This window comes from Eriocheir sinensis, chromosome 3, assembly GCF_024679095.1.
Source record: "Eriocheir sinensis breed Jianghai 21 chromosome 3, ASM2467909v1, whole genome shotgun sequence".
NCBI classification, from domain to species: Eukaryota; Metazoa; Arthropoda; class Malacostraca; order Decapoda; family Varunidae; genus Eriocheir; species Eriocheir sinensis.
In genome coordinates, this window is record NC_066511.1 from 27,272,522 (window position 1) to 27,299,534 (window position 27,013).

Sequence of the window (27,013 nt, forward strand, 5' to 3'; positions counted from 1 at the left end):
AAATTAATATCATAAAGAATTCCAAAAGATTATCGAGAAACTGTTCGTGAGGTGTTTTTTCGGCTTTGTCTAACCTAACCTAACCTAACCTAACCTTACCTTTGGCCCTGGTCTAGAATACGTACATGTCTGCTCGCCTATCTGTGTCTATATGGTTAATTAATATGACTGACTATACGTTATTCTTGACCTTGTATCTGCCACAGCAAGTTCACCTGTCTGTCTGTAATGCCTGGAAAACAGCTCAGCGTTCTCACCTTCACACATTACAGGTATCGTGACATCCATCGGCCTCCTTCTTGCACTAAAAAAAACATGTCTGCTTGCCTGTCTGTGTCTATATGACTTTACGTGAATCCTGACCTTGTAAATACCAGAGCAAGTTCACCTGTCCGTCTGTAATTCCTGGAAAACAGCTCAGCGTTCTCACCTTCACACATTACAGGTATCTCCATCGGCCTCCTTCTTGCACTAAAAAAAATCAGACCGTACATGACATGGGGCGGAAGCTTTGAGGGTGTAAGCAGCTTAGCGTCGACGCCCTCCCGAAGGTGCTTAGAGGCGTAAATATCCCTGCGTGATCCCACAGACGTGTTGCGGACCCCTTACTCAGCACACGTGGCCTGAGATTTAGAGAGAGAGAGAGAGAAACAGAGAGACAGATTATAATGGATATCGTCTGTGCAGTTCCTCTCTTTCTCCCCTCCTCCTCCTCCTCTCCCTCCTCCTCCTCCTCCACACGCATACAAAGGCACACAATGAGACAAACATCTTCGGAAACCCTACAGTAATCCCACTTCTCAGGTCCCGTCAGTAGGTGTGTGTGTGGGGTGGGTGGGTGGGGGGAAGAGAGCGCCGTGGTGGGCAGTCTCGTTTGATCCTCTTCATTATTTGTGTTTGAAGGGGAAAAAAAGTACTGTCATACCGATTAGTTACAAAGAGAACGTGCTCATGGTAATCTTTTTTTTAGTTTCAATAGCTCTGGCCCTTACTGTTATTTTGTTTATGTATATAGCCATGCACTGCTATAGCGTATGTGTACCCAGTTTTACCTTTTACCTATGAAAAAAAAAAGTTGTGCTACTGATGAGTTATAAAGAAGGCATGTCCTCGATGCTTCTTTTTTTCAGTCTGGGTATGTTGTTGCAATCTTCCCTTATTTTCTGTCTATGTGAAAGAGAAAGGCTGATGAGTATTCCTAGATGTGTTTTTTTTTTCAGTCTGGGTATGTTGTTGCAATCTTTCCTTATTTTCTGTCTATGTGAAAGAGAAAGGCTGATGAGTATTCCTAGATGTGTTTTTTTTTTCAGTCTGGGTATGTTGTTGCAATCTTTCCTTATTTTCTGTCTACGTGAAAGAGAAAGGCTGATGAGTATTCTTAGATGTTTTTTTTCTTCAGTCTCAGTGTGTTGTTGCAATCTTTCCTTATTTTCTGTCTACGTGAAAGAGAAAGGCCGATGAGTATATAGTCAGAGGAACGTAAAACTCATGAAAATAACTATAACTGGAGGGTTTTCGTCGTAATTAGCTAAATGATAAAGCGTTGCAGCTGTTTAAGCACCAACAGCAACTTAAGAGATTTGCAGTAGCGCTCGAAACATGAATAATCTACAAAGAGAATGTGAGGCCGAGAAGATACTGGCTTGTTTGTCTCTCCGGGAGGTCCGAGAAGTGAAAACAACTGCAGTGTGTAGCCTGAGATAAGGGTAGGCGTGGCTTGCTGGGGGACTGGACCGTGGTGGATCAAGGAGTGAGGCTTATTTGGCAAGTCTGTTCCAGTGGAGAATATAGGAAGGAAATGTATGGGGACGTGAAGTTGAGGTGACAAGGTAAGAGACCTCAATGAGCACGCAATAATGATAATAATAATAGTAATGGTAAGAATAATGATAATATTGATAATAGTAATGATAGTATTGGTAAGAAAAATGGATAATAGTTGTAGATCGCCCTGAGACATATAAAAAGAGTTGCATAGAAATAAAATAAATACATAAATTTCTTTAGGTTCACGGTACAGAAGAAGGGTCAAACTACCACCAGGGCCATAAAAGTAATCCTAGGAATGCCCCACAACTCCTACGAATGCCTAGCTATTTCTAAAGGGGGTCATTCGAGTTCTAATCTCTTCCTTGGTTTCCGGTTCACGGCCACCAGGGCCATAAAAGTAATCTCTATGCCCACCCCTCTACATGCCTATCAAACTACCACCAGGGCCATAAAAGTAATCCTAGGAATGCCCCACAACTCCTACGAATGCCTTGTCAAATATGTGAACTTGGGGGACGAAATGTTTACGAATACAGCCCTAAAGTGGTTGGTATGACAAGACACTCTCGCCTCTCACATCAGCTACTTCTAAAGGTCGTAAAAAGGACAAACCGTACGAAAGAGACAGACAAGAAGAAAACCCAGAGAGAGAGAGAGAGAGAGAGCCGGATGACACCCAAGAGACCCTTCGCGAAGCCTTCTCGGGGATGTGACGAAGCCCTCCCGGCCGTCTGCCAAAGCCCGAATCGCAAACAGAAGAGTTCCCCCGATCGATCCCCGCCGCGACAGGAACACCGAAGCCTCACATAGGACTCCCCTTTCCCTTCATCCTCCCTCCCACTTCATCCTCCCTCCCACTCCTCTCTCACCCTTCTTTTCCTCTTCCACCTCTTCAATCCTTCCACTTCAACTGCTTCCTTTTCCTCTTCCACTGTATCCTCCCTTCTTTTCCTCTTCCACCTCATAAATTCTTCCACTTCAATTGCCTCCTTGTCCTCTTCCACTGTATCCTCCCTTCTTTTCCTCTTCCACCTCATAAATTCTTCCACTTCAATTGCCTCCTTGTCCTCTTCCACTGTATCCTCCCTTCTTTTCCTCTTCCACATCATCAATCCTTCCACTTCAACTTCCTCCTTGTCCTCTTCCACTGCATGCCCCCTTTCCCTTCTTCCACCCTTTCACTCCATCCTCCCTTCTTTCCCTCCATCTGTTTTTCCACTTCATCCATCCTCCTCCTCCACTTCATTCTCTCCTTTCTCTTCATCTTCCCTTCCGTTTCATCCACACTCCTCCTCCTCCTCCACTTCATCCAGCCTCCTCCTTCTCCTCTTCCTCCTGTAACCATCCTCCATCTTTTGACTCCACTTTCACTTCAATTACCATTCCACCTCATCCACCCCTTGTCCTCTTTCTCCTTTAACCATTCCACATCTTCTGACTCCCCGTTCTCTTCATCCATTCCTCCACTTTATCCACTCAGCTTCTTCTCTTCTTCCTGTTATTTGTCCTCTTCTTTTCTTTCAGTCTCAGTAAGTTCTGGCAGTCTTATTTTTTTGTTTTTTTGTTTGTTTATGTATGAAAATAAAGTTGTCTTGTTGATGAGTTGTGAAGAAAATGTCTCCCAAGATGTGTTTTTTTTCTTCTTCTTCTTTCGCTTCCTCCTGCAACTCAACCGTATCTTCTTCTTTTTCCCCCTCTTCATTTTTTTTTCTCGCTTTTCATAGCCATCCACATTGCCTCGTCGTCTTCTATTCTTCCTCCTCCTCCTCCTCCTCCTCCCTCTCTTATTTCTGTTTTTCCTCCTCCTCCTCCTCTTCTTTTTCTTCGTCTTCATTGCCTTCTTGCTTCACTTCCACTCTCTCTTCCTCCTCCTCCTCCTCCTCCTCCTCCTCTCGGAAGTATGCATCATTTTCCTCCTCTTCGTTTTCCTTTTCCTTGTTTTTAATCTTTGCTACTGGAATTTCGCATTTTTTTCTCCGTTCCTTACTTCGTTTTCTCCCCCTTCTCTTTTTTTCCTCCTCCTCCTGTTAGCTTTTCCTCCTTTTCCTCCTCCTTGTCCTCATGTGCGTCCTCCTCCTGTTACTGTCTCATTTTCCTCCTCTTTTCTTTCCTTTTTTTTTTTTTTACTCCATTCACGTTCTCTCATTTCCTCCTCCTTATGCTTTCTTCTGTAACTCTCTCATCTTCGTTTTCTTCTCCTTTTCATTTTCTTCATATTCATCGTCACCATCATCTCATTCGCCTTCCTTCTTGTCTTCTCTCCACCTTTTCCTCTTCTCTTCCTTCTCCTTCTCCTCCTTTTCACCTTCATCTCCTTCGCCTTCCTTCTTGTCTTCTCTCCACTTTTTCCTCTCCATGCTCCCTAATTATTTACTTTTTAATCCTCTTCCTTCTTCTCCTTCTTCTCCAACTCCGCTTTCTCCTCTTTTCTTTATTTTTCCTTTCTTCCCTCATCCTTTCTTCCTCCACCTCCTGCGGTACCTTTCATTCCCCACTCTATTGTCTTCTTTTTTATCAGAGCTCATCTCCTCCTCCTCCTCCTCCTCCTCCTCCTCCTCCTCCTTCTCCTCCTCCTCTTTCTTTCATCATTCCATTAGACCACAGCTTCCTGCACGACATTCCTCATCAGCGTCCTTGTCTTACTCCTCCTCCTCCTCCTCCTCCTCCTCCTCCTCCTCATGCTTCACTCCTCAACTCCCTCCCTCCCGTACTTCATCTCCAACTGTCCCGTGGAGTTGAAAGAGAGAGAGAGAGAGAGAGAGAGAGAGAGAGAGAGAGAGAGAGAGAGAGAGAGAGAGAGAGAGAGAGAGAGAGAGAGTCTATATCCTGACTGGTTTTGCAGGTTCGAGGGGAAACAAACATACGAACGCTGGTGTGTGTGTGTGTGTGTGTGTGTGTGTGTGTGTGTGTGTGTGTGTGTGTGTGTGTGTGTGTGCGTGTGTGAAGTGCCTATGAATTTTTGGTATCGCGTTAGCCTGGGGAGAGAGAGAGAGAGAGAGAGAGAGAGAGAGAGAGAGAGAGAGAGAGAGAGAGAGAGAGAGAGAGAAAAGGAGGTGGTGGTGGTGGAGGAGGAGGTGGGTACCCTTGCCGTCGACCCTCCTCCTCCTCCTCCTCTTCCTCTTCCTCCTCCTCCCCCGGCCTTCCCTCCCAAACCACCGCTTCTTCTGATGCCAACTTCGGTTCATCTCCGTGGCTATTCCTTCATCCTCCTTCTCTTCCGCCTTCTTCCTTCTTTCTGGTCCTCACAGCGCTCCACATGAGGACAAACACGCACTCGTTGTTCTGAAGGAAAAGTAAAACAGTATTCACAAAAGGTCTGTTCAGGGCTCGATCCTCCAGATAAAAGATCTTCAAAAGGACGAACCGGTATTAGTGGCTTTCGGAACCCCTCGCTTTCCCATCCTCCCCTCCTCTCTCCGTCCTGCCCTCGGTGTCTCCCCTTGTTCCCGCACCCCTCATCCTTACCCTCGCTCCCCTTCCCCGCAGCCCTCCGATCCTTCCTCCCTCATTCACCCCCCAGCGCCTCCTCCCTTCCCCCCCCCCTTGTCCTTCCCCTCCCTCCTCCATGACCCACGTCGCTCCTACTGGCCTTGTGTTCCTGGCTCCTATTGGCTGGCTAGGATCTGCCCCGGTCGATGATTGGAGGAGGGCGGCGTGTTAATCAATGTTCAGGTGTCCGGGGGCCGCATCATGGCCGCTCCGGGGTCAGTGTGTGTTGACGAGTGAGAGTGGTAGGGTCGCTGGAGGGGCTGTCGAGTTCCTGTTCCAAATACGTTATCCTGTGAGTCTTACAAACCCTCACCTCGCCCGACTGTAACTCTCTGTTCCTTGGTGGTGGGGTCGCAGTAGTCAAGGGGAGCTGCGCCGGGCGTGCACGCGGGCGCAGTGGACCTGTTGAAGGCTCAGACACATCGCCGGAAACTCGGACATGGTGATGACACGCGGTTGAACACGGATTAGCTTTTTCGAGTGTTTTCGGCGCACGTCGCTGAAGGCTGGAGTGGCGGTGTAGGGGATTTTCAACAGTCGAGCAGCGTGGCGTGACTCCCTCCCCTCCCTGGGACCCTCCTCTCTTCCTCACTCCCTGCGGCGACGAAGGGAGCACGGCGGCGGCCGAGAACCTGTTGGACCAGAGTGTCGTTTTACAGCGGTGACGAGGACGTTCAGGGATTGGCCGCCCTCACTCGAACCCCTCCCCCTGGCGTCAGGTCCTTGGGGAAGAGCCAAGCAGCCGAAGCAAGGGACGCAGCAGCCGCAGGAGGAGCAGCTGCACAAGAAAGTTCGTGGCGGAAAAGCGAGGCGAACAAGGCTCCACCAAACATGCCCGCGGAAACGAGGGTTGGTTCTTCGGAGTGAGAGGAAAGCCGAGCGTTCCCTCTCTCCCTCAAGACAGACTGTGACCCACCGTCCCAGACCACAGCCGTTAACAGGTGGTTGTGGTGAGAGCCAGACCAGAACCACGGCTTGGGCGGACCATGTGGCGGCTGGCCTGGGACCTGCAGCAGCAACACGACTGGCCACAAAGGTCCTAGTGCCAACTCAGAAATATGTGAAGAAGGAACCAGCGGGAGTTTTCAGTGTGAGGGAGAGAGACTTCGTGTACCGTGAGAAATAAGCTGAGGCTTTACCTTTTGTTGGCCCAGAGCTTGAGTGTCCTGTCCCTGGAGTCACGACGGGCAAACACACGGCAAAACGCACCAAAGCCGCCACCGTCGCTGCTGTTGTCGCGACACAAACTCTCCGACAAACTTAAACTGAGCCTCCACTGCTCCGGCGGCGCGGCACTGCGGGAGCAAGATGGTGTCAGTGCTGCCTTCCATGGACCACACTTTTCCTACCTTGGTCGACCTTAACAAGGAACAAGCCGTGCTCGACCAGCAGGTGAGTGTGTCCACCTTGATGACCGTCCGCGGATGAATTATTTATTTTCAAAGTGCCCGAGTTGTGACAAAAAAAAATGAAACTAGTTAAAGTATTATGTGTCCTATTAGCATTATGTGTACCCATTAGTTTGGTTCTGCGCCAGGTGCCTCGTTACCTAGCTTGAGACTGTTGAAGGCCGCATGCCCCAGAGAGCACAGTGGCTGGGAGTTTATTGTCCCTATTTTTCTTCACGTTACTTCCACCCATGGCGATGATTCCGTGTTAGCTCCAGCGTCATGCAGAGTGAGTTACGGCAAGGTCTCAGCGTCCCCAGGAGAGGGCGGGGGCGTGGAGTGAGGGGTGAGGGCGATGTAGCGGCGGCTGGCGGCGGGCGAGGCGGTGAGGGCCAGACCGTTGCCCCTCGCGACAGGTTGGCGCGCCCGCCCCCACACCGCCGCCCTCGAGGGGACTCATTACGACCCTCGCGCGGTGTTCATTTTGAGGCGATGGACGTGAACACAACATCCCTCTCTAAAGCCCCCATCGTCGCTTGCTCTCTGTATCTGTTTGTCACCTTCTCAAATTTGTTTTGAAAAGCTATGTCCAGACTGAAGTGCGATATTCATTTTAAGGCGACAACATGCCCATCCGAAACGCACCTCGTCAAGCTTGCTATATCTATATCTGTTTGTCATTGTCCCGCTTTGTTTGAGTTAGGTTTGTATAGAGTTTTAAAAAGATATAATGTCGAAACTAAACTGCAGTGTTCATATAGACGCAAAACAAGAGTGGAGCATGCGCGATACACGACTGAAGTCCAAACATTTTATTAAGGCGATACACGACTGAAGTCCAAACATTTTATTACGGCGATACACGAGTGAAGTACAAACATTTTATTACGGCGATACACGAGTGAAGTACAAACATTTTATTACGGCGATACACGTGTGAAGTCCAAACATTTTATTACGGCGATACACGAGTGAAGTACAAACATTTTATTACGGCGATACACGAGTGAAGTACAAACATTTTATTACGGCGATACACGTGTGAAGTACAAACATTTTATTACGGCGATACACGAGTGAAGTCCAAACATTTTATTACGGCAATACACGTGTGAAGTACAAACATTTTATTACGGCAATACACGTGTGAAGTACAAACATTTTATTACGGCAATACACGTGTGAAGTCCAAAACATTTATACGGGTACACAGTGAAGTACAAACATTTTATTACGGCGATACACGAGTGAAGTCCAAACATTTTATTACGGCGATACACGAGTGAAGTCCAAACATTTTATTACGGCGATACACGAGTGAAGTCCAAACATTTTATTACGGCAATACACGAGTGAAGTCCAAACATTTTATTACGGCGATACACGAGTGAAGTCCAAACATTTTATTACGGCGATACACGAGTGAAGTACAAACATTTTATTACGGCAATACACGTGTGAAGTACAAACATTTTAAGGCGATACACGAGTGATATAGAAACATTTTAAAAGGCGACAGGTGAAACACATACATTTTTAAGCGATGCACGTGTAAAGTACAAGTGTTTTATGGCGTTACAAGTGTACGAGCATTTTAACCTCACATCGTCAAGTTTATCGACTCTTCTTGTTCATTAGTTATTCTATTTGATTTGTTTTTTTGTCGTGTTTTTAGCTTATGGCTTTATATAGACGGGAAGTCGAGACTGAAGGGCAGATAGGGAAGAAGTAATGTTTTGGGATGAGTTAAGTTGCGGTAGGGAGAGCTTACCGCGTGAATCCGGGCTCCATAAACAAGTGAGTAAGTTTACTGTTTGAAGCGCACATTGTCAGGCTGATTAATCTCTCTATTTCTAAGTTAGTTATTCTGTCTCAGTTAATTTCTCTTTTTTTTTTTTAGTGTACCGTGTGAAAAAGACGGTATGTTGAAAATGGAACAACTAATACAACTTAAACCTAAAGGAGCAAAACAAATAAAAACAAACAACTAAAGACTGTTAAGACATCAGTGTGACAAGTGTGGCCGAATGTCTGCGCCCAAGAATGTAACATAATTTTACGATTATTATTATTTTTTTTTTTTATATAATTTTACGATTTTAAACGAGGTATATTAAATTCGGCGCCTTATGACCAGTGCAGTTTCGGCGCCATGATTTTACAGCCCAATCAATCAGTCAGTCAAAGTTGCTAGATTGTCTTCCTCAGCCTCTTATATTTACCGACTTCCGACCCAAAAGCTGTCTCGTGGACCCCGCAATAAGGAGATTCACTTAAAATTATCGTTAAAATAGTTAATTCCTTGTTTCTTGGCAATAGTCAGGCGTCAGAAACCGGTAAATACTACGCTCTGAGTCAATCAAGAATGTAAAGAAGTGAAAAAATATGTAGCGATAATAGCGAAACATCTCCGTATACGAGTAGTCACCCCGCTCGTAGCCGCTCGTTTTTGTAGTACTTGCCTAACTATTTGAGCAGGTGAGAGCTGTCGGGGCTCACACATTTACCTGACGGGCTTTTGTTTTACTGTGTTTTTTTTATGCCATTGAGCGGTTTCCATTAACGTAAAGAATATAAAGATTTTCGTAGACGTTGTGGGTATTTTCATGAGTTGCAGATTGAGCCAAGTGGTAGTTTTCCAAGGCTTCTGCATCATGAACGTCACAGCACTTATGAGAATCCGACTAATCTCCTTTGTGTGCTTTGTATATAGTTTTTGTTTGAGCGGGAAGCGTCTGATAATACGGGTCTAAACGTTGAAGAGCTCTTAGTGTTGTTTCGTGTATACTTTTAACCCGGTAGCTGCGGGGATCATGTTTCTTAAAGGCCTTTCCCTCTAAGCAAGAAAAATGAGAAAAAAATCATCACTCACGCAAACCATTTCATAATATATATCAACGCATTTGTGATCAGTTTATGCATCATCTATTTTTGGGGGGTTTATATCATGGCAAAAATCTGGCCCGTCACTGGTACGCTGTAAAGCCACAAATTTGACCCGTCGCTGCTACCGGGTTAACTCTCCTCAGTGTCCGCGGTTATGGAACTCACAGATACGGGCACCTGTCAGTTATGCGTAATTATGAAGAAGACATATCATTTTAACATGCCTGTATATACATTTAACTCTCCTTAGCGTCGGGGGATATGGAACTCACAGACGCGGGCACCTGTAAGTTATGCGTAATTATGAACAAGACCTATCATCCTAAAAAGCCCGTGTGATGACCTTCTGTGCTATTTATATACAGGATGTTTTTTTTTTTTTAACTTCTTAGACATCGCGTAGAAAATAGTCGTATCTGTTTTGACAATGCAAGGACTTTATTTTGTGTGAAGTACAGAAATCCCAACATATCCTCACAATGTCGGTGTTATGCTTGTAAAAAAAATCGTCTGCTATTATTCTATACACACTAAAAAAAATATATTGATACGAGGAAGTTTCGGATATTTATTTCAACATTGTGAGAATCCTATCTTTAGTATGGACATTGATATTCAAGCTTTATATCGTCACCTTCGTAAACAAACCGCCTAAGTCATTATATTCTGCTTTTCAGGATATCAGAGAATAACTGTCATTATCTCATTTGGCTTAAGATTTATGCAGGAATGAAAATCCCAATTCTAAAACACTCGAACCCTGAATAACGAAGGCAACTGTACAAAACTGGGCGTCACATGATGAAAAATTGATATATACAAAAACCTGGAAATCGCTGAAAAATGATTTAGGCGATTATTTTATGAGGGTGACGATATATACCTTTAAGCTTTAACTTGATCGCATTGTGTCAGTTCAATATTTACAAGTGCAGCTTCCCGGTCGATCGCTGTGTGGGGTTTTCAAGAGCCCTCGTATGTGTGTGCGTCTGTCAAAACAAACAAACGATATAATCTATGCGTCAGTTTTTATCGCCTTCATTTCTCTTTCCCTTACTCTTTCCTTTCCTCTCCATGACGGCTCACCTGTAGAAACGATTGATGATTGATTGATTGATAGTTTATTGTTGCAGGTAAACAACAAAGGAGAAGGGAGGAACATGCCATCCCAACCCCCAGACAGGGCAGAACGTGATTATACAACTTGTAAAACGGAAGAGGAGAAAAATAATAGGCAAAGAAAATTGATATTGCTATGGCGCACGTTGTTTATGGTTATGATTATGTATATGATTATTTTTATTTATTTATCCATTCACTTACTTATCTTTTCGTTGGTATAGCTTTCCGTCCTTCAGCAGCGCGACCTGATTTTAGAATATGCGGTTTTTTTTAATTAATTTGTCTTTATTACTCTATTCATCTACTCTTCCCGTTTAATGATATGAGGATATGCACCAAAAATAATGAATGAAAGAAAATCGAGGAAAATTTATCTATTCGAAGGAGTGTGGTCATGTTGGGAGGAGAGTGCGGGCCATTATTCGCTTATTACGTTATACGGCGTGGCCACAAACAAGATTCCTCCATCTCACCCTGTCCCCAGTCCCTTCCTGAACCTCTATCCACCAGCCACTTTGATATTTTTCCACTCAATTCACCTACCTACCTTATCCTTGTATTCGCTTTTCCTTCGTTCATTTTTCTTTTTTTTCTCATAACTTTTTAGAAGCCTGGTTATACACCGTAAATGTTAGCTGCGGAGCTTGTTTTTTCTCGCCCTCCAAGGTGATAGTGTTTACCTTTACCTGTTTCCTGAAGGAGAGTGTAAGACAAGTCAGCAGGTCTTTTTTTTTTTCTTAATTGAGACACTGCATGGTAGATGTTGGGCATTTTCTTCATTTCTTTGGGAATACGCAACATTATTTGCTTCTTGCTGCTTTGATAAATCAGAAACGATAAACATTAGTAAAGCAACCAATCTACCTGAATGTTAGTTGCGGAGCTTGTTTTTCTCGCCCCAAGGTGGATGTTACCTTACCTTTTTTTCTGAAAGGAAGGAGTAAGAAGTCAGCAGGTCTTTTTTTTTTTTTTTTTATTGAGACTGCACTGCATAGTAGATGTTTTTTTCTTCATTTCTTCTTTAGAATAACAAAATTTGCTTCTTGCTGCTTTGATAAATCAGAAACGATAAACATTAGTAAAGCAACCAATCTACCTGTCTGCACCTGTCTACAGAACCCGTTTTAGTTGCAGTCCAGAACATTTTTTTTCTTAACGCCGTTGTAAAAAGTTGGAAAGTTTCGTTTAGTCGGCGCAACATCTGTGGCCATTTGCCGGAGAGAGACAGGAGGGGGAAGGAATTATAGGAGAAGGGAACAGATCCCAGGAGACGGGACACAACCCCCGATTAATACGCCCAAATTTTTCCACTCCGCCCGGGAATTGTTAACGCCGTTGTAATGAAGTGAAGTTTTTACTGTAAAGCCTTGCCGGGAAGACGTCCTTTCCAAACAATCGCGCACACAGAGAGGGCGACCGACTACTGCGTGCAAGCGGAGTGTGAAGGAACGTTTGGCGTGCATGTGTTAGCAAGGTCCTTACAACTACTGTACGTCGAGCCTGTGTCAAACGAGACTGCAGCGTTGCCGGATTATCGTACTCACCACCTCGTATTTATCACTTTTAAGCCACAGACTCTCGTACCTACACAAATCACGATAGAAAATTGACGTTAGCGTTAAAACTCCTATTTATTGATGTTTGTTTGATTGTTTTTGCAGTCGTTATTGTTCAGAAACTACGAAAATGCAATGCGATGTGTACGATAATCTGGCAACGCTGAACGAGAGGTGTTAGGCCACGTACACAAAACAATTACGTAATATGAATTTTGACCCTCTTCAATATTCAGAAGAGGAGTAAAATAGAACAAGTCTTTCGTGGTGACATACGAAAAACTGCATTCACTAACCTTGCAACAATAAACTATCAATCAATCAATAACCAGTGAGATAATGCTTTTAGTTATCCATCATCTGCGATATTCAAGAGATAAAATAATGTCTCGGAGTCCGATTTAGAGGAGCCTTTCATGTAGTTTAGTACTTGTAAGATAGAACCTGTTTCGAGCTAGAGAGATATATAATGTAAAGCCAAACAATTATATACTACTTTCATTCTCTTCTTTAATGTCCAGAGGAAAGGAAAAGAAAATCATATTCAGACAGGCGTCGAGGCGTTCCATACAGCTGTAGTGTAAAATGAAGCTTGTGTCGAATGATGTTAGACCGCTCTCCTGAACCAATTACTTAGTACTTCTTATTAACATCCCTCATATTTTTATACCCATAGGTGGAAGAAAAAATAATATGTAGGCGTATAGAGAATCGCCCTTAGCAATCAAGTGTATGGTTAAGCTATAACTTGTGTCGAGCGAGATAAGCGTGGCACCAGGATATCAGGACACCTCTCCTCCCGAAATTGACCTCTCTTCGGCCACCTTTTTTGATTTTTTTTTTTTAGAAGCTGCGAGTAGCGGACTTTTTTTATTATTGTTTCCTTTTTCGTGTGCCCTTGAGCTGTCGCCTTTGTGATAAAAAAAATAAAAAACTGATAACATTTTTAACCATTCCGGTGCCATTTTTTTTTACCATCCATTTTCTTTAATATCCAGAAAAAAAAAGCATCGTCGTGGAGGCAAACGTAAGATCACATCCCCCGAACAATTATGTGGCATTACTTTGAACCATACACGCGTCTTCTTGAATATCCAAACGACAAACACCACATCACTTAGACGAGGAGGAGTGAGCGCCCCATGCATCTAAGTTATGTGTATCTGACCCCCTGGGAAGGTCACTGAGCCGAGCCGCGGACGCCGTGTGTATGTTGGTTCCCAGCTGTCCACAACACTAAAGCTGATAATGAAACGTTTTTTTTCGGCCACTCCATTGTTGACTCAGCTGCCCGCAAGACCTGCCACGGGGGGGAAGGGGAGCTGCACATGCAAGTATAAAGCGGTGCCTTACGTAAGCTAAATGTGTTCTCGAGGGTTTATGAAGCGTATGAAGTGTTGTTCGAAATATGAAAGAAAGAATAATTGTTTGCAAGACCCGCAGGTGGTGGATGGAACTGCACTGACAAGTATACAGCGGTTCCTTATGTTCTCTTAAGTGTGTTCTTGAGGGTTATGAAGCGTATGAAGTGTCGTTTGCAAAATAAAAGGAATAATGGTTTGCAAGAGCTGCCGCTGGTGATGGGTGGAGCTGCTCTCACATGTTTACAGCGGTTCCTTAAAATCTATAAGTGTGTTCTTGGGGGTTTATGAAGCGTTTGAAGTGTCGTTCGCAAAATAAAAGGAATAATAATTGTTTGCAAGAGGTGCCACGTGGGGGAGGGGGGTATGAGTGGAGCTGCACGTGCAAATATAAAGAGGCTCCTTACGTACTCTAAGTGTGCTCTTGAAAGTTTATGGAGCGTAAGAAATGTCGTTCGCAATATAAAAATAAAAAAAATAATTGTTTGCAAGAGCTGCCACGTGGGGGAGGGGGGATTAAGTGGAGCTGCACGTGCAAGTATAAAGAGGTTCCTTACATGCTCTAAGTGTGCGCTCTTGAAGGCAAATTAAGTGTGTGAAGTGTCGTTCGCAAAAATAAATGGAATAACTATTGTTTGTAAGACCTAGCGCTGGTGGTGGGTGAGGGGAGATGCTCTTAAAAGTACATAGCGGTTACTTACGTAGTCTGAGTGTGTTACTGAGAGTTGGTGAAGCGTATGAAATGTCGACATTAGTCCTTCGTGGTTCAGTAATGGGGCGTGATCCGTACTTTGAAGAAACTTGGGCCAGTATTCTCAAATCTATCGGCGCCCAAGTGCACATACCTGACAAGGCTTTCGTAGGCGTTTTGAGCATTTCCAGGGGTAGTTTAATGACCCTGGTGGTATTTTGACCCTTCTTCTGCACCATAAACGTAAAAGAACCCCCATGAAGACCCAATTAATATCTTTTTCGGCCTTTGGAAATAGTTGACGTGGGAGGTGGCAGCGTCTGAGAATATCATCCTTGGTTTACACCCAAAGAAAGGCGAAGGGGCATGCCGCCAGCCGTGCAGTGCCGGACGAGGAGACACCCGCGGGCAGGTCGTCTTCATCATGCAGGAGAGTCGCCCATCGGTTTCATGCGGCTGCCGTGTCTGTCTTATAGGACTAAAAAAAGAATAGAGAAAAACTAGGACAAAAAGGCATGGGATATGTAGAAAAAGAGGCTTCGTTTGATATCAACTCGCAGCTTGAAAAGAAAAAAATACCAAAAACACACTCCAGGCAGCATAATTATAGGTCTTGTTGAGACGAACGGCCTCTGCGTCTGTCACGTATAATGCACAACAGCCTAATAAAGAATGCAAAATAAGATAGGAAGGGATTCTCTCGTGCTGAGTTTAGATGGGAGGAGATATGGCCGAAGCGTATCCCTGAAGGAGGTTAAAGGGCTGCATGGTACACACGGGACAGTAAGCGATGTGTGTGTGTGTGTGTGTGTGTGTGTGTGTGTGTGTTCATTGCACTGGTGAGGGACGTCCTTGTGCCACCATACCATTAGCGTGACCCATCTAAACGAATGGTCGGCTGAATACTTATCATCTTTAAGGACTTCAAGAATTTGGATCAATCAGAGCTTAACTATAGTCTGTTCACTTGTCTGACCCAAGCTAACAACATAAACCTAAGCGTGTGTGCAAGCTGAGTGATGATTGGCTACTGTTATGGCTTCCAAGTTTTCTTTAACCTCTGTTTGTGTTTATCTCACGCTGCACTTTCTAATCTGCACTGTGCTTACGAACACGCTTAGGTTTATGTTGTCAGCTTGGGTCAGACTTAAGTGAACAGACTATAGTACACTGCTTCCTGTGCCTACGTTAATTAAAACACATCCCTTAAGTCATGTGGAGGAGAAAAAGGAGAAAGCAGAATAAGAGGAAGGAAAGGAGTATTTACAGGACGAGGAATAGGAGATGGGCCAAGCTGGATACTGTAAATCGAAAGTCCTTTGTGAGCATTGTTTCCCCTTTTTCCCAGTATATTGGTTAGCAGCAACGGAGTTCATTTTGCCGTGTATTAAGCCCAACTACAGTCATTTTGTGTTGAAAATAAGAATAGGTAAGCAAATCCACTGGGTCGTTTTATTTACTGAAGCGGAACTTTTTTCTCTCAATTTTTTTATGTTTCATGTTGTTTTCGAGAGCAAAATTTTGGCATCATGTTCTTTATTCTTACATGGTTAAAAAGCTTGAACTTTTAATCTTTTGTAAAATTTAGAAAGGTAGGTTATTAGTGAATTAATGAATTACCAAATAAATAAATGAAGATAAGGAAACTGCTCGAGACCTTGAAATTAATATGTGCGAACGACTGAGTTGAACGTGTGGGAACATTTACTAAGGTCGGTATTATAAGACTTTCGCTCCTAACATCAGCTATTTCTTAAGGTCAAAGAGGGGGTCGGTCGGGTTCTAAAGAGTGTTTTTTCAGGTTCATGGTACAGAGGAAGAGTCAAACTACCATCAGGGTCATAAAACTACTCCTACGAAAGCCTTGTCAAACAGGTGTTCTAGGGCAACGAAATGTCTTATTATGCGACCCTTTAAGAATGAAAGTCCTGTCACCGAGCACAACCCCCACACAACCCCCAACACTTAATTAAACCTCCCATGTACAGCACGTCATCCTTTCACCCCCTCGCCCCCTCACCCCTTCCCCCCATGAGTAAAAATAACCGATAAATCTGTTAGGGACACTGTAAAGAACCATGACGGCCACGGTCTTAAAACATGAGCGATAAAGCATAAAATCATCACCTCTGTCTTATGCAATGCCTTCCCGATGTTTATATATTCACGAAGCTACCCCCCAAAAAAATCACCGATAAATCCTTAGGTGATGAAACGCTTCCCCCAAACATGGTGTAAGCGCGGACGTAAAGGATGGCCGATAAGTTACGACGCGCTCCATCTGCTTGCTGTTAAGTGACACTCTTATCTCGCAGCCGCCAGCGTTCGTCATTCTCGGAGGACGTGCGTACGAACCCCAATGACCGACCACACGGCTCGCTAATACGTTTTATTTATTTTTTTGTTGATGTTGTGTGTGTGTGTGTGTGTGTGTGTGTGTGTGTGTGTGTGTGTGTACTCTCAAGTGTTTTAAAGACAGCGCGTTATAGAAGGATATAGTTTTTTTTTTTTATCATAAGCGATCAGCAACGTCCCGAAGGAATATTTAAGAGGAAAATAATGATATGCACCATTTTAAAGAAAGCAATATATTGAACTTGACACGTATACCTACCTACATTCATACACATATATACATTTTCTTTCACGTATTCTTTAAACTGGCGGCAATGAACGTGACTGTGTGTGTGTGTGTGTGTGTGTGTGTGTGTGTGTGTGTGTGACTAGTAAGCATATTCGAACTAATCTTGCGGTAATTTGGGCACAGGTGGATAGAACAAATATTTATGCTTATGTTTGTGAGGGTAGCGTCTGTTTGTGTGTGTGAGGGTGTTCTTGTGCGGCCTGGGGTGACGCGTTGTTGTGATGGGGCCAGAAAACAGGGGTGGGGGTGGGTTGGGGGAAGGAGGGGCTAGGTTAAGGGGGGCGATGAGATGTCAGGTCAAAGGGAGAGAGAGAGGCGAGAGTGGTTCTAAGGGTAAACTCGAGTCTGTTAACTATGGCACCTGTGTTTCGGGTCCCCAGCGCCTTCCCCCTCAAACTCTGTGTATCAGCTATCTACTTGTCTGTCTGTGTCTATCGATCCGCCTGCTTACCTCTACCTGTCTATCTATCAGTCTGTCTATTTATCTATTTATCTATCTTCACCCATACTCATCCATTTATCTGAGCATCTATCTTTCTGCCTATTAATCAATCGTTAGAGAGATGAATCAGTTTAAAATAGATGCATACATACATACATACATACATATAGACAGACAGACAGACAGACATTCACCTTTTAACTTTTGGTCTGATCATTGAACTCCTTTCAGCAGCAAGTATTAGTTACATTGAGCCGAGGGTAATATTTAGTCTGGCTAATCTTAGCATTTATTTGTTGTGTTTTAGCTTAGGGGAGGCACCTCCGCCGGGGTGCTGCAGGAAGGGAAGCAGCGAGGTATTTATAGTTCACGACTCCAAGCCTTGACCGATATTGATACAGCGCTCGGCTCGACGGGAGGTCTTCGTCGGCTGCCTGTTATATTGCGTTCTTGCCTTCGTGGCGCGGGTGTCGTGGCGCTGCTGGAGCGTATACGTGGCGCTCTCCTGGGCTTGGAGTAGTGTCCGTGTTCGTGTTGGTGCTGGGCGAAGGAACCAGTGAGTTTATTTACACTGCAGCAGTCAATGGTCGCCTTCACCATGCCCCGCGCTGCCTCCCATGTCTGCCAACCCTCTTGTGCACACACTACGCACTTTTAGTCATAGAGATAGTCCTTTTATCCCGTTATCTTGACGACCTGGAGGATCTTGAACACCCAGACTCGACCTACCACTGAAACGGGATGAGGAAACTGTAGCAGGAGGCGGATAGCAGAGGTAGAGGCGGCAGGGACAGCAGGACAGGAGGTTGGCAGGAGTGCGAGGGAGTCCTGCAGGTTGGCTGTAGGAATGTTTTACGCTCCTCCGCTATCTCGCAACTGCTAATCCTCGAACCCGCGTGCGTGGTGGCTTGTCTTGTTGTGTTCATTCTTGGGGTCAAGGTGATGTTTCTCAAGATGCATATGCTTGGAAGATATCCGTGTGTGTTGTTCTATGGGGAAACGTGTCTCTCTCTCAATGGGACTTTAATTTTTGTTTGTCTCTGATCCTGTAACCTATTTTTCTTACGCCCTCTCTCTCTCTCTCTCTCTCTCTCTCTCTCTCTCTCTCTCTCTCTCTCTCTCTCTCTCTCTCTCTCTCTCTCTGTTATAAACATTCACTAATACTATTTTATTTTAATTTTAACTAGGAACATCTGCGCATATAAACAAACACACAAAAAGAACACGGAAAAAGAGAGAGAGAGAGAGAGAGAGAGAGAGAGAGAGAGAGAGAGAGAGAGAGAGAGAGAGAGAGAGAGAGAGACAGGTGACGAGAGCCTCCTTGATACCGTGAGATCCTCGTTGTTAGTGGAGGAGGAAGAGGAGAGGAGAGGAGAGGCTTTTTGTGAGGGAGGGAAAGGAGGGGGGAAGGAAGAGAAGACTGGGTATAGGAGGGAAGGAGAAAGATTAAGGAAGGGATGAGGGGTATAGTAGGCTTTCACTCTCTCTCTCTCTCTCTCTCTCTCTCTCTCTCTCTCTCTCTCTCTCTCTCTCTCTCTCTCTCTCTCTCTCTCTTAATCTAGCCATACAAAACGCTCTTAACCATCAGCATCAATAATAATAATAATGATATTAATAACAATAATAAGCATCATCTTTATCATCACAGCCGATCCAGGGAACAAAAATAAAACCGTATATATTTAACGGCGGTCAACCTGCAAACATTAAATAAACCACATGTTGCCTAATTAAGTCCCACGATGGTAGTTGTAAGTAGTTAGTGGGAGGAGGAGGAGGAGGAGGAGGAGTGGCTCTGTATACTGCCTTCTCCCTTCCTCCTCCCTCCATCTCTCTCTCTCCCTCCCTCCACACAAACTCCCCTCCACTAACAAAAGCATACCGTCCTTATGAGCAATATTATACCACTGTCTTACCTCCCCAGGCATCCCGAGTCCCCACAGACGGTGCCTTGTTCCACCTCGCCCATCCCTTCCCCATCCTCGTCCCCTCCCTTCCCTTCCCTTCATTCTCCCAGTACATCCGTCTTGCCTCCACCCCCATAGATAGATAAGGGGATAGGGTGTAGACGCGCGTGTCCCAGATAGATAGGTGGAGGCAGATAGATGGGAGGGGAGATAGAGGAAGAAATGTGGCGATCATGAGTTGAGTTGAGGGGAGAGTCTTCAGCCGACTCTCTCACATGGCACGCATTTCTGGCGGACCCTCCTCCCTCCCCGCCAGCCCTCCCTCCCTACCTCCGACCTCCGCCCTGGCCTCCTACCTAATCTCTCTCTCTCTCTCTCTCTCTCTCTCTCTCTCTCTCTCTCTCTCTCTCTCTCTCTCTCTCTCTCTCTCAAGGATCAGCCCTCACGTGTCCCTTTTCCTTCCCCGAGTCACATCGCAAAATCAACATAGGAAGAGAAAAAGCCGAAGTGAAGGGATTTAAACGCCAATTTCCCTTGTAAGTAACGCACCGTCAGCAGGAGGAGTAGTAGTAGCAGCAGCAGGAGCAGGAGGAGCCTCAGCAGCATAAGATAAACAAGGCTGCCAACCGTACCGAGAAAGCCACCACCACGCTCGTGTATACAGTAACTCGAAACAAGAAAAAATGATCACGTTATGTTGAGGATATTGCCCGCGGAAACTGTAGATGGGCTGCGGTTTGTGTGTGTGTGTGTGTGTGTGGAGGGGAGGGAGGGGAGAGACTGGCGAAAAGAAGGGCGGAGATAAATGGAATATGAAGAAGCGAGGAAGATAACAATGGAAGGTAGGGATGCGCATGCTGTGGTTCACGAATTATTTCTTTACGCTAGACCACAAGCCGCTGCCCCCGCGACTTCACTCTCCTCCTCCTCCTCCTCCTCCTTCTCCTCCTCCTTCTGCGGCCTTGAATAGAAGCTTCGGTTGCAGTTCGGTTTTATAATGAGAATTCACGTGGATGTCGATTTCCCTCCTCGACGCTGGGTGTGTTTTGCTGCCTCGTGGGTCTCGACTGGAGTTTCGCAGTCGACGGGGCTTGTAATAAAAGTTCAAAGGATGACGGACGATTGGGGTGAAATATATGTTCTTAGTGTTTATTATTTTATATATTATTGTGTGTGTTTTCGCGTGCGTGGGAGGGATAGGGTTAAAGACTGTAAAGGCCCTTCCGAGAGAGAGAGAGAGAGAGAGAGAGAGAGAGAGAGAGAGAGAGAGAGAGAGAGAGAGAGAGAGAGAGAGGTGACACTTGGCTCAAGGTCCTAAGAAGGGGAGCAGGAAATGAGGGTTAGGGAGAACAGGAGAGAGAGAGAGAGAGAGAGAGAGAGAGAGAGAGAGAGAGAGAGAGAGAGAGAGAGAGAGAGAGAGAGAGAGAGAGAGAGAGAGAGAGAGAGAGAGAGAGAGAGAGAGAGAGAGAGAGAGAGAGAGAGAGAGAGAGAGAGAGAGAGAGAGAGAGAGAGAGAGAGAGAGAGAGAGAGAGAGAGAGAGAGAGATGGAGAGAGAGAGAATAATTTGCGGAGTTAAATGGCGGTGGTGAAGCATAATCGTTTAATGCTTTTAGGGCATCATTAAAAGTACTGTATAGGTAGAGGGATGAACATATGGTTGGGGGCTGTTATTGTGTATAGTAGTAGTAGTAGTAGTAGTAGTAGTAGTAGTAGTAGTAGTAGTTCTTTCATCGTTCTGTCTTCAACCTCATAACTTCTGCCGCAATGTTCCTTCCCTTCTTATCTTGTACCGCTCTTTTGAAGCTGATAACTGCATCCTTCTACCCCTCGTGCGCCCTCTCTGCAACCCAAACTCATCCCTTTATGCTGTTCTACTTCCTACTGCAAGAGTTAACCCTTTATCTTCAATCTTTCTTTCCTTCTTATCTTGTACCGCTCTTTTGAAGCTGATAACTGCATCCTTCCTCCCCTCGTGCAACCCAAACTCATCCCTTTATGCTGTTCTACTTCCTACTGCAAGAGTTAACCCTTTATCTTCAATCTTTCTTCCCTTTCACTGATAAACTATAGACAGCCTTACTGCGTCTGTCTTCCTCTCTCCTATGACAAACTCCTTCAAGAGAGAAGTATCGGGACGCCTCTTTAATTAACCTGTAACTTTTTCGGCATCTATTTTTCATTATTGTTTGTTTTTCATCAGCGTCTTCTGGTTTTATTTTTTACTTTATTTTTTTATTTTACTTCCTTTGTAGTAAAAAAAATTGCAGTTGAATTAGTAGTCTTAATATTTTTTTTATTTCATTGAATTTTGCTCTCGAGTTGCTCCCTCTATACTGTAAAAATGTATTAGTAGTAGTATTGTAGTAGTAGTAGCAATAGTGGTAGTCGTAGTAGTAGTAGTAGTAGTAGTTTTTTTTTTACAGCATAAGAGACAGCACAAGGGCACACAAAAAATGAAAACAACAATAAAAAAAGCCCGCTACTCCCTGCTCCTGTAAAGAATCCGAAGAGGAAGTAGTAGTAGTAGTAGTAGTAGTAGTAGTAGTAGTAGTAGTAGTAGTAGTAGTAGTAGATAATTCACAGCTGGTTCTATGTAATTAATTAATGTACCGCCGCTGCTGTTCTCGTTCTCAAGACGCACCGCTCCCACTCTCTCTCCCTCGCATTTCCGGTTGTCTGTCCGTGTTTCGGGGAACCGAGAGCCACAAACATGCGGACGTTTAGCTTTAGGAGTGTATACATGATAACATCTTGATACATACAAAAGTGCATATATTACCAACTAAGTGTAATACGAGGTCGAGCAGTGATGAATCCGATATGAGAATTTAAAAAAACACAGGAGAGTAAGGAGTCAGATATGAGAGGAACGTCCTGGAGGCAGATAAAAAACGATGAAATACTTCTTAACGATAATAGTGTAATCGAGGCAGCAGCTGGAGCAGGAAGTGAGGCAGCGATGAATCAGACGGATGAAGAAAGGAGGAAAGAAATACCGAGGAGGAAGGTGGAATATCAAGGCGCCAGATAAGAGTTCAAATAGAGAGACGAAAGAGGAAGAAGAAGAAGAAACAAAATGGATGGGAAAATGAGACGAAAGAAAGAACAAGAAACAAGAAAAAGAAGCAAAATGGATGGAAGAAAAGAGGAAAGGAAAAAAGAAAAATAAGAGGAAAAGTAGAGGAATTAGAAATGGGCGAAAAAGTATGATAAAAAAGAAAACAAGAAAAAATGCGAACAGAAAAATAAAGAAAGGAAGAAAAGAAAAAAGGAGACCATTAAGTAATAAGCATAATATGAACAAGTGGAACAAAAAACCGAACAGCGATGAATGAGATAAGAAAACAGGGGGAGAGCGAGGGTACAGATAGCAGATATTATGTGGAGAAAGTGATGGAAGATTCAGGCGTCAATTCGGACTGTGGAAAATGATTTGTATTTCGTAAGATGCAGAATGTTGTTTGAATACAGCTCTAACGATAACAAATGATATGCGAATAAAAAAATAAGTTTAAGCGCTATTTCATGAAGACGGGAAGAGGTTCAGTATTTCATAATCTGCATATTTTTTTCTAATACAGATAAGAAAAAATAACTGATAAAAGAAAGGAAAATGTTAGTTCCTGAGGTCGGTGAAGAGGCCGAAGAACATTTTAATATTTCACAAGATGCATAATTTTTTTTTTTTATAATAACTGATACGGAAAAGGAAAATGAGATATCGCAGGCGTTATTTCGTGAGGTCGGTGAAGAGGCCGAAGAACATTTTAATATTTCACAAGATGCATACTTCTTTTCGATAATAACTGATACGAGAAAGGAAAATGAGATACCCAGACGTTATTTCGTGAGGTCGGTGAAAAGGCCGAAGAACATTTTAATATTTCGCAAGATGCATAATTTTTTTGATAATAAATGATACGGAAAAGGAAAATAAGATATCCAGACGTTAGTTCCTAAGGGCGGTGAAGATAAGAAGCCGAAAAACATCTGAACAATCGAGGCTCCACCGAAAAGTGTGCCCAGACGCAGCCTCTCAGACAGACAAACGGAGGGAGGGAGGCAAGGGAGATGAAGAAGGGTGGAGGGGGGGCGGGGAGGCTCATCCACACTTCAGCCTTAGTGATGGATGATTGCCGAGAGATTTATGTACGTGCTTTTTATTGTTTCCCGTGTGTGTGTGTGTGTGTGTGTGTGTGTGTGTGTGTGTGTGAGAGAGAGAGAGAGAGAGAGTTGGTTAGCGAATGCGTGCGTTTTCGTGCAAGAGTTATATGTTCAGGGCATGCAGGATAAACGAATGAAGAGGAAGCTGTGTGTAGGGGGGAGGAGGAACGGGGGGCTGACAGGTTGGAAGGAGGACTTGGTAATAATGTTTGTGTATCGTCAAGTTGATGTGTAAAGAGACTCGGTGCGGCGCGCGAGTCACACACACACAGCCTTGCCTCGCGTGTGCTGCTGCTGTACAGACAAAACAGGCGTGCGCGAGGCGGGGTGTGCTGGACATGCGCTTGCTGCTTCGCACAAATTAACGCTGAAGGGCTACTTGAGGCTAAAACAACACTTGGACTTCATCAGTTGGCCTTAATCAGCATTTTGTGCAGCACTATGTAAGATTTAAGTCATAGTGCTCGGGAGGGAGTGTATATTTTTTCCCCTTAGTGCACTTTGTCCAATCGGCGTCACTTACAATATTAAGCCGCGTCACTAGTGGACTGCGGCTGAAATTCAATGCCCTCAATGTAAAACCGAGAGAGCCCGGGTTCGATTCCCGGGCGGAGTGGAAAAATCGGGAGTCGTGTTCCGTTTCCTGGGATCTGTTCCCTTCTCCTATAATTCCTTCCCCTTCTGCCTCTCTCCGGCATATGAACACAGATGTTGCGCCGACTAAACGAAACTTTCCAACTTTTGCCCTCAATGTAAAGAGAAGGTACCGCTGATAATACTGCACCTATAGACATAATATATAAGCAGTCAGCCACTTCCTACGGAGCGCTCTTTATCCAGAACTGGGACTGAAGGTGACGTGGAGGACATGAACGGTATAGTTATTTTAATGGAGGAGTTAGACTTCGTTGTTATTGCTGGGACAAGTAAGAAACATTTTCATTTATATCCCTTTAATGGAAAAACAAAAGATGTCACACCTACCTTGAGCATTACTGTGTTACCTTAGGTCATGATCTGAAGGGCAGGAACTCCACCACCGTCAGCATGGTCAATATTTTCAACATGCTGCTACTTAAGCTTCAGAACTCGAGGGCAGTTTTGTAAGTCTTCCGTTGGATTAAGATTAAAAGTCCTAAGTTACTGAAACCCCAACTAAGCATATTGAATACGGTAGTGTTAATCAGTATGTAAATATTCACAGCAATAATAACAATCGGGTGGACAGTTTTTCTCTTGCATTCGTTTCTTGAGCCACTTCGGTAGTTTTATTTTTTTTAGCTTCTAGTCATTCATCAAATTCACCCATTAGTCACGCTGCACGCAAACTATCACTCACATCGCCAGTACGTCAGTCCCCTCCTCATTCACACCGTCAGCGCATCAGAATCATTGACATTAAGCAAACTCATCCCCTGGCTCTGTCTCATACACGCTAATTATACATTCCTATCGTTAACACATCAGTCTGTTAACTCCCATCCCCGGCACATAAGCATCCTCATTCACACCGTCAGCGCATCAGAATCATTGACATTAAGCAAACTCATCCCCTGGCTCTGTCTCATACACGCTAATTATACATTCCTATCGTTAGCACATCAGTCTGTTCACTCGCATCGCCAGCACGTCAGTCCCCTCCTCATTCACACCGTCAGCGCATCAGAATCTTATCACATGCTAACCCATCAATCTATTTATTCATATGACTATAATAATATCTCGGCAACAACTACCACCCAGGCATTCCCTTAAACCCCGGATCACGACATGCACTTAGGCAGCCATGTATCAAGTTCATGTTTAAGGCCTGGCTATCCTTCCTTAACGCGTTTTTCTGTAAGCTTTCGTTCCCGGTAGAGGGCAGACGAATGAACGACACTCACCCGCTCTGCTCCTCCGTACTGAAAAGTATTGAGGATGGGCGACCGTAACCTTTTCTTTACTTTCTCCTTGAGGCCATGCACAGACGCGGATAACTGCAGCAACCTTTTCTGCTCCACTTATTTAAAACCACAGGGGGATGAACGGCAGCATTCCTTTCTGTTCCACTTATTTAAAACCATAGGGGGATGAACGGCAGCAATCCCTTTTGTTCCACCTCTGTGAAACCATAGACGGATGTAACCTCCTTTGCCATGCCACCTTAAGACCTCAGATCAGTGGAAAGATGAATAAATGGCCGTATGGAAGAGAATTTATACCCACTTAGCAAAGATGAAAAGTATGCCAGTGAAGTGAAGGTTTTAAGTTCATATAGTCGTTATGAATTTGTTTCTGTTAATATGACGCTAACAGAACTTTCAAGTCTGCATTGTAAATCCTGTTTTATTTATTTATTTATTTATTCATTTATTTTGTTTCTGGTCCAGTGGAAGTGAATGAAATAACAGGCGTTGAAAGTTCACGTCCGAGGCTTCTGAAATTGAGTCACATCCTTCAACTCGGTTAGCAGGACGAAACTGAATTAATCTAACAAGTACAAGGTCTCGTACAAATGTCTGTTCTTGTGGGAATAAAATAATTATGTTGTTAAAGTATTAATCCGCATTTTCATTTGCTTTTAAAGTATGTGGGTGTGGGTGGCTGGATGAGTGAGGGTGTGGGTGTGGGTGGGTGTTTGTGTGGGCGTATGGGGTGTAGGCGGTGTGTGGAGGTGTGTGGGTGGGTGGGGGGGGGGTGACTGTATGGAGGTAAAGTGTGTGGGTGTGTGGAAGTAGTGTGAGGGGGAAGTACTGTGGAGTTGGTGGCTGTGGGTGTAGGTGGATCTGTGTAGTAGGTAGTGTGTGGAGGTGGGTGACTGTCTGAGGGTGTGTGGAGGAGGTGGCGTGAGTGGGTGGAGGCAAGGGAGCAGCAGTTCACTCTAGGGCGGGGAGCGTGGGAGCCAAAGATCATTTTTTTCTCGTGACATTCCTGAGATGTGTTGGGTTCCGACGCCACATGTCCGCGGGAGCGCCGAGGGGGAGCCGCGGCGCCGAGGCGAGAGGGAGGGAAGGGGCGGGAAGGATTGGGAGGAGGAGGAGGAGTGAAGGGGAAAGACGTCCTTGTTGCCGGTGTCTTCTCTCACTGGCTTACCCTGGACGAAAACTGAATGAACCCCGCCACTACAACGACAACAACAACAATAATACAACAACCACGCCATCATCGCCTTCACTACTACAACAATGACAATAACAACAATAATACAACCACGCCATCATCGCCTCCTCCACCACTACAACAACAACAACAACAACAACAACAATAATACAACCACTACACCATCACCTCCACCACTACAACAACAACAACAACAACAATAATACAACCACCACACTATTGTATTCTCCACCACTACAACAATGACAATAACAATAATACAACCACCACGCCATCATCGCCTCCTCCTCCAATACAGTAATAAAGATACAACCAGTCCACTTTCGCATCCACCACTCCACTAATAACTCCTCCACCACTACCACCACCGTTTTTTTTTACATAATCTTCACTTTTTTTTTTACAACAAAGGAGACAGCTCATGGGCATGCACAAAAAAAGGAAACAATAATAAAAAAAAAAGCCCGCTACTCGCTGCTCCTATAAAAAGA

At 44.5% G+C, this 27,013-nt stretch overlaps 1 protein-coding gene across 2 annotated transcripts in view; it reads left to right on the forward strand.

The window, feature by feature from the left end:
- The first annotated feature begins 5,006 nt into the window (after positions 1 to 5,006).
- The window catches only part of LOC127007408 (eyes absent homolog 2-like), a 95,814-nt gene continuing 73,807 nt past the window's right edge, over positions 5,007 to 27,013 (forward strand). The window contains exon 1 of one of the 2 annotated variants that reach the window (XM_050878359.1): positions 5,007 to 6,651. In XM_050878359.1, coding sequence (XP_050734316.1) covers positions 6,568 to 6,651 — 84 coding nt within the window. In that variant the 5' untranslated portion in view covers positions 5,007 to 6,567. The remainder of the gene's footprint in view (positions 6,652 to 27,013) is intronic. The other variant, XM_050878370.1, reaches the window with a different exon arrangement.